The sequence below is a fragment of the Arachis ipaensis genome, chromosome B1 (assembly GCF_059453495.1).
Source record: "Arachis ipaensis isolate K30076 ecotype BB chromosome B1, ASM5945349v1, whole genome shotgun sequence".
NCBI classification, from domain to species: domain Eukaryota; kingdom Viridiplantae; phylum Streptophyta; class Magnoliopsida; order Fabales; family Fabaceae; genus Arachis; species Arachis ipaensis.
Genome location: NC_142436.1, coordinates 24070721 through 24078547, shown reverse-complemented (window position 1 = coordinate 24078547; position 7827 = coordinate 24070721). Strand labels below are relative to the sequence as shown.

The window sequence follows — 7827 nt, the reverse complement described above, 5'->3', positions numbered from 1 at the left end:
CTTCAAATAAAATAAGTTTAAGAAAAAAATTCCTATCTCAAGTTGTCACGAATTTAGTGATTAGAATAATGAATTTGAGACTGTCGAAAAGACTACAGTAGCAACCACAACTGCAACAGCAACAACAGCATTAACTTGCCATTATAACGACAGTGACTACATCACCAGGAGAAAGCAATTGAATCGAATCAGATGAAAAGCAACAAAAAATGGTGCTAGAAAGTCCAAGTTAAAGCAAAGGCTCAACAAAATCAGAATAGCAGAATAGAAATAGAAGTGAAACAGGTTCAAGAAAGGAAGAAGCAAAAACTGAAATAGTGCTAAGGTAGTACTACTTCAGACAACTCCTAAAACGGTGCAATAGCTCAGCGACGGCAACAACTATGCCAACAACGGCATGTAGCTCGCCGATGAGCTCCTTCGACGAAGATGATCGTGGCTCCAGTGACGAGTCCAGTAGCAACGACAGCAGCACTGTCATTTTCTGTCCTTATTTGTCTTTCTCTTCCTCTCTAACTCGACGGGGGCGACGACCTCCCCTTGCTTCGCCCATGCCGTTGTACGACGGCAAACGGCAATTTTTTTCCACCGGCGCCATCTTCCCATTTCCTCCTTTTCTTCCCTTCTTCATCTCCTCTCAATCTCTTGTTCCTCTGGTCCCTCTCTTTTGTACTTCTTTTGTTTAGTGTGTGTGCATGTGTGAGGGTAAGTGTGTGGGTGTATTTAAAAATAGGTTAGGGTTAGGATTAGGTTTGAAAAAAAGCGGAATAAGAGTAGTGTAAGAATTTTGATAAAATTAAAAAGTAGAGTAGTAATTGAAAATCAAATATAATTCATTCAAATTATTTTAAGAATATAATATTTATTTGTCAACTTACTCATTGGTTTTAATTTTAAATAACTGCTTTAATTTAAAATTAGAAGTATTTTACTTAATTTTTTTTGTTCATATAATTAGATTCAAAATCTCAATATTCAAATTAAATTATATAAAATTCTCATTAGTTTTTAATTACTAAAACTTTTAAAATTTAAATATAAAAAATATCCAAAATCATAAAAATTATATAAGAACCTTAATTAATTTAAACTCAAATTATCAAAATCTGATTTAGTTATATTTAATAAAAATAATTTTTAAGAATAAAGTCTTGAACAATTAAAATAAGCGAAACTGATTAATAATAAAACTTCCAAAAGTCCAAGGCCTTACAGAGAGTGAGAACAATAACGGCTATTGGACTAAACAACGACAGTAGAGACTTGAGAGTAAAGGTGGTGATTTTGAAAAAAAAGAAAAAAGTGCAGCGTGTGAGTTAGAACTACAGCATGAATGGGTGAGAGAAAGGATTACGACATGAATGAGTGAGAGAAAAGATGCGAATGAGTGACTGAGTGTATGAGAGTAGGTTAAAATTGGGGAGGGAGAGTGAGAGACTAAGTAAGGGTTAGAAATTAGAATTTTTGGCTTAAATTTTTTAACCATTTTTAATTATTTTTAACCGTTTAAATTTAAAAAATTATTTTTAAATAAAATTAAAAGTTAACTATCAGTATAGATTAGATATATTAATTTTTTAAAAAATTTACAAATAATTTCTATAATTTTTAAAATTAATAATTTAATCTTTATTTTTTATATAAAAGATACTTAATTAATACAAAACAAAATTTTAGAAAAATTAAATTTTTGAAACAAAATAAAATTATCCAAAAAAAATATATAAACAATTTTTTTCACCTTTAAAAGTTTTAACATTTTGAAATAATTTTTTTTATTACAAAAAATTCTTGAATTTTAGGACAAACAAATAACTTGTTACAAATAATATTAAATTTGTGACAAAATAAATTTTTGTTACAAAATAATTAAAATTTTTAAAATAAATAGATATTTTGTTATAAAAATGTTGATTTTTCCAATAACTTAATATTTTGTTACAAAACTTTATAAAAATTTTGTAATAAAATACCAGTTCCTTACAAAAGTTAACATAATTTGTAACAAAAGAAATCAAGTTGTTAAAAAATATTAGAACATTTTGCAACAAATTGTCTTCTTGTTACAAAATATTCTTATTCTATAACAATAACTAATTTTTGTCACAAAAATATTATAATTTGTAACAATTCAAATTTTGTTATAAAATTTTTGTTACAAATATTGTGTTTTCTTTTAGTTTATCCAAAATTATTATAAAAAAAATTTTAAATTTATAATAAAAAAATTTCAAAATATGACGAAAAGAAATATCCAAACTTAACAAAAAAAAAGAGATATTTAAAATTATTTTTTTAATTTCAAAATAAATCCAAAAAAAATAAAAAATAGAACATCCGAAATCTAAGAAAACAAACATCTAAAATAATCAAAAAATTATCGAAAACTCAAAAGAGGAAGAAATATCGTCCAAAAATTAAAAAAAAAAAAAAGAGCAATGTTAGGGACCAGCAACTTACTTTTGTGATTGGTAGCCATCAAATAGCCATCAATGATAATTTAATAGTGTAAGATTGGTGTGAGATTTCATCTAATGACTCACATTTCTCTGCTGGTTACATGCTGGCCAAAATTTAATAAAATTGCTGGTCTCCTAAACTTTTCCTAAAAAAAACTCCAAAATTTAGGAGAAAAAAATTAAACATTCAAAACTAGGTATCCACAACCGAAAAGAAGGAAGAAGAGGTTGTGGTGTGGCGCATGTGTGATGGAAGGAGGTTGCTGCGTGCATGCAATGGAGCATCGCCTGCGATCACGATTGTATGGGAAGGGGACAGTGCCACCGAGAGAAGATGTTGGGCGGACGGACGCGGAGGCACGCACTGCGGGAAGAGTAAACAGAGGGGCCATAAAGTCGCATTTGAGATTGAGTTTGGATGGCGTGTGTTTCTAAACTTAATTCTAGATTTTGCAAATTTTAAAATCAATTTTTTTTTTAAATTTTGAAAAAGTTATTTAAGTTGGTTTCACATGTAATTGGTTCCTTATACTTTCTCTGTGGCATAATGAGCAACTTGCCATTGGCATCATTGCATGCAATGCCAATCAGCATTCTTTAAATTCGTCCCCACACCACCCTCCTTAAGCAAACCATGGTTCTTTACAAAGAAGCTAACTTTGCCAATATTAACTCAAAGCTTTCAAAAAGCACATACATAGACTGAAGCTTTTTCCTTTCCAAAATATTATATTCCAACCCAAAACCAAAAAAGAGAGACACAAAAAATAGAAAGAGGAAGAGAAAGGGAGTATTACTACTCATGGGGATTGTGGAAGAAGCACACAACGTGAGAATAGTGGGAGTAGAGGGGAATAATAACAATAATAGTAATAATAACCAAATTGTGTTGCTGGCTCATGGATTTGGGACTGACCAATCTGTGTGGAAACACCTTGTTCCACATTTAATTGAAGAGTATCGTGTGATCCTTTATGATAACATGGGTGCTGGTACTACAAACCCAGATTACTATGACTTTGAACGATATTCTACTCTCCAAGGATTTGTTTATGATCTACTTGCTATTTTGGAAGAGCTTCAGGTTCAATCTTGCATCTTCGTTGGTCACTCTCTCTCGGCTATGGTTGGTGTCATCGCTTCAATTTCTCATCCTCATCTTTTCTCTAAGCTTATCTTGCTCTCTGCTTCTCCAAGGTACTTTAACTAAACAAGCATCAATTATAGAAGAATCAAATTTATTTGAAGAAGAATTTTTATGTATCTTAATTAACTGTAGTTATTGACAACAATAAGGTCAGTTTAAAAAGTTAGCTAATAACAAAAGAATGTTAGTTCTCTGGTTAAACTCTTTTATTTTCAGATTTTAAAAGATAAAACTAAGAAAAAGTCGAGGAGTTAGTAATTTTTATTTATGTTGGCCAATAATTTTAGTCAATACACATATTTTACTGGTATATTTGAGTCTTTTTCTTAATATTAGCTTATAAAAATATGTTGATTATTTAAGTACTGGTAAAAAATTAGTTTCGATTTCTACTTAACTTTTTTTTCTATTAGTTAGCGTTTTCTCTAAGAGGTAGAATCCATATTTTCTTTAGGCCAGGTTATCAGGTCTCTCCATCACTACACCCACACTTTTATTAGCAAAAGGTTTATGATATAATTCAAAAATTAGAATTCTGATAAAGTTTGATGTAAATGAAAAATCTACTACTATATATGTTTAAACAATATGAATTTAAATTGATGTATTCCCTTTGCTTGTGAAACCTGTTAATTAGGTTTTTAAATGATACGGATTACTATGGTGGCTTCCACCAAGAAGACCTGACCCAACTATTTGACGGAATCCGCTCAAATTACAAAGCATGGTGCTCCGGCTTCGCGCCACTGGTGGTTGGTGGCGACATGGACTCAGTGGCAGTGCAAGAGTTTAGCAGGACATTGTTCAACATGAGGCCGGACATAGCTCTAAGTTTGGCACAAACCATATTTCAATTTGACATGAGGGAGTTTCTAAGTCTAGTCACTGTGCCCTGCCACATCATACAGAGCACTAAGGACTTGGCTGTGCCGGTCGTTGTTGCGGAATATATGCAACAGAAGCTCGGTGGGAAGTCCATCGTCGAGGTCATGCCCACCGAGGGACATTTGCCGCAGTTGAGCTCACCGGATATTGTCATTCCCGTGCTGCTCAACCATATCCGGCACAATATATCAAGTTAAGTAAAGACGATTAATTATGGATTAAAAGGAAGATATGTAATGTAGTGTTGTTTTTTCTAGTTTTATGTCGGAGCTCTTTATATAGATATATGTTTAGATGTTCTACACACAATAATAGAGTAACCGAGGCTTATAAATGAGTGTATTACTATTTATTAACCACAAAAAAAATTACCATATCTGCTTAATGCTTTAATTTTCTTTACATATTTCATTTTTTTTAATTCTAAATTTGACCATTTATTAGCATTGGATCTGACATGAATATTAGTGGAACAAAGCTAAAAAATAATGAAAAAAATGTTAAAAATAAAAAAAGAGTCTGTTTGATAGAAGACCAAGTCAAAAATGATTTAATAGAGGATGTCAACCACAAATTGACATCTCAAGTACCATGAAAGTCCTCACATAGAATTGTCGGAATTTTGAGAGACTCCTAAGTCCTAACAATCTATAACTTAAAAAAGATTATGTCATTCCACTCTCTCAAAATTATGTTTTTATATGAGATTAAGAACTAAATTTGACAAGCAGAGACAAAATAAGATATTATAGTTTAAATAATTGTTGGTTCATCTATAATTCACTTGTATCTAATTACAAAAATATTATCTAAATCCGTCATATATATATATATATATAATTTAATTTATTTTTAATGTGTATTTTATATTTTATATTTTTAATATATATACTATCTTAATAATTAATTTTAATAGTTAATTTCAATATATATCTAATATAGTTAATACGATTAGTAGTTTAACAAAATTAAAAACTTATGTTATAGGTCATCGGTTATTTATACAGTTGATCATTATCATTACAACTATTTATTGTAAGGTCGGTAACTGATTATTTAAAGTAACCAATCATCTCTTCAAAAAAATTACAAAAAATAAATCAACTCAAACCATGAAAGATGTATGTTCTTATCTCATTGTGTTATATCCAAGATATATACTCATATTAGTTAGAGCGTTCGGATATCTTTTGTAGATATTTATACTCTGTATTCTTAGTCCCAGAAATATATCTCATTCACAAGAGAAGAAACTAGTTTAATCTCAACATTGGACGAGTTATATATCGAAGAGCTTAATCACAAAAGAAAAGGATCCTTCTATCTGAAATGGGGCAAGCTCCGCGTGTTACTATTAATCTATTGATCAATGATGTTATTAGTGTTAGTTTATAACTAATTGCGTAATTCTGGAATGAAGAAATTATTAAGTGTTGTATAGGCAAAGAATAGTTTAAATCGTATGAAGAGGTTCCAAAATTATTACAAGTAATTAATATATATATATATATATATATATATATATATATATATAGTAGCTGGTGTGACATATGAAATGTGCGAAGAATAGAATATTTTTTTTTTTTATTTGCTATCGTGCTTGGCACTTTCGTCATGAAAATATAAGTTCAGTTGGGGACCAAGAATTTTAAAAAGAAAAGAAAACGTTTGGGTGGAAATTTAGTTTAAATTTAAATATGTACAAAACTTGTAAATTTGGTCGAGTTGTGTTCAAGTGTTAAATACATTTCAAGACACTATATTTGTTTTAGGTGTATTTTTTGTATTTAACTATGTTTTAATAAAATTACATAAAAAATATTTTTATAATCACATTTAAATATAATAATTATTAATGTGTCTAATTTTATTCTTAATAATATGATATAAATAAATTTAAAAATAATAAATATTATTAATACAAAAGTTATCTAAAATACTCTATATAATAATTAATATAAATAAGATATTAAAAACATTTGAAAAGTTAGTTTGTACTCTAATATCATAAAATATTAACATATTATTATAATCTATCTATAAAAATTTTCATATTTCATACAAATATCATGTTCCATTTCCAACAAAAATTTGAAATTAATATGTATGTAGAGTGTTTATATAATATATATTAGGCACCTTTTTATTTTAAAAAAAAAAACTGCCGAGACATTATATTAGTTTTTCTTTTTATGAATTTGTAAGTATATATAGTTTTGTTTGGTAAAATTTTTGAAGAAGTATTTGTGTTTTTTAAAAGCACAAGTTCCTCATTTTATATTTAGTAAATAAAAAATATTATGTGTTTGTACTTACACCTTTTAAAAGACCGGAGTTGTAACACTCTAATAATCAAATTCTTATGCTCAAGTCATAATTTAATAATAATAAATTATTACAACTCTCAAAGTAGATTTTTAATATATATATATATATATAAAAGAAATTATTATTAAACGAGAAAGCTGAAAAGGAGAAAAATAAAATCGCGAATGGATAATGCTCACGTATCGATAACAGATAGATAAAGCGCGTCTTTATAGCGAAGATAAAGATAAGCAGTAAAGAATGATAAGATAAAGACTATATATATATAAAAGTAAATAGCCACTAGTCGCGACCTGCGAAGTTTAGGCCGGTTAAGGTATAGAATAAAAATCAGTTTGACAACATTAGGTCCTATCTCTTCCAAAATATACATAAAGTCTCTATAGACAAGTTTCAAATGAAATAATTATATAATATAAGTTTTTCAAAATAAAAATAGAGAGACTCTAAACAAAATACAAAACAAGAGTCCAATGATCTTCGTCATCTCTCAAATGAACCATAGCTCACTGTTGAGCACCTACACTTGCATCTGAAAAACAAAAGATATATACAGAATGAAAATCCCCGACCCATGAGTTCTCAGTACAGTAAAAGTGCCAAATAAATACAATGCACTATAATAGAAACTCACTAAGCTTTCCGAAGCTCCATACCTCAACGTGTCATTTCCATTCCTAAGTTCTCATTCATCCAAAATTAGGCAACTAACTTAGGAGATTCTAATCTAACTCTCTTATCTCATTAACTATCCCCCAATTCTCTGCAGCCTTTCGATTGTCAAATGGCTTCACTCTCAACTAACTTGACTAAGTAATTTCATAGCAACACCTCAAACCTCCATCAGTAGCACGTGGAATCACTCCACCACATCAATCCATATAACTTCTATCAATTCATTTTATTATTCGTCTTTGTTATGTTAATCATCACATCATTTTATCTCAACAAAAACAGTCCTCAGCGTCAACCGACATGAGTATGAGGGACATTTCAATTGTGTAAACA

General features: G+C 29.3%; 1 protein-coding gene across 1 annotated transcript; it reads left to right on the top strand.

Annotated features, from left to right (window-relative positions):
• Nucleotides 1-3093: 3093 nt before the first annotated feature.
• LOC107627405 (putative esterase D14L) lies at nt 3094-4867 on the top strand. Its single transcript, XM_016330240.3, has 2 exons — nt 3094-3656; nt 4244-4867. The coding sequence occupies exons 1-2, from the start codon at nt 3262-3264 to the stop codon at nt 4686-4688; spliced, it is 840 nt and encodes a 279-aa protein (XP_016185726.1). The 5' UTR covers nt 3094-3261; the 3' UTR covers nt 4689-4867.
• The last annotated feature ends 2960 nt before the right edge of the window (nt 4868-7827 follow it).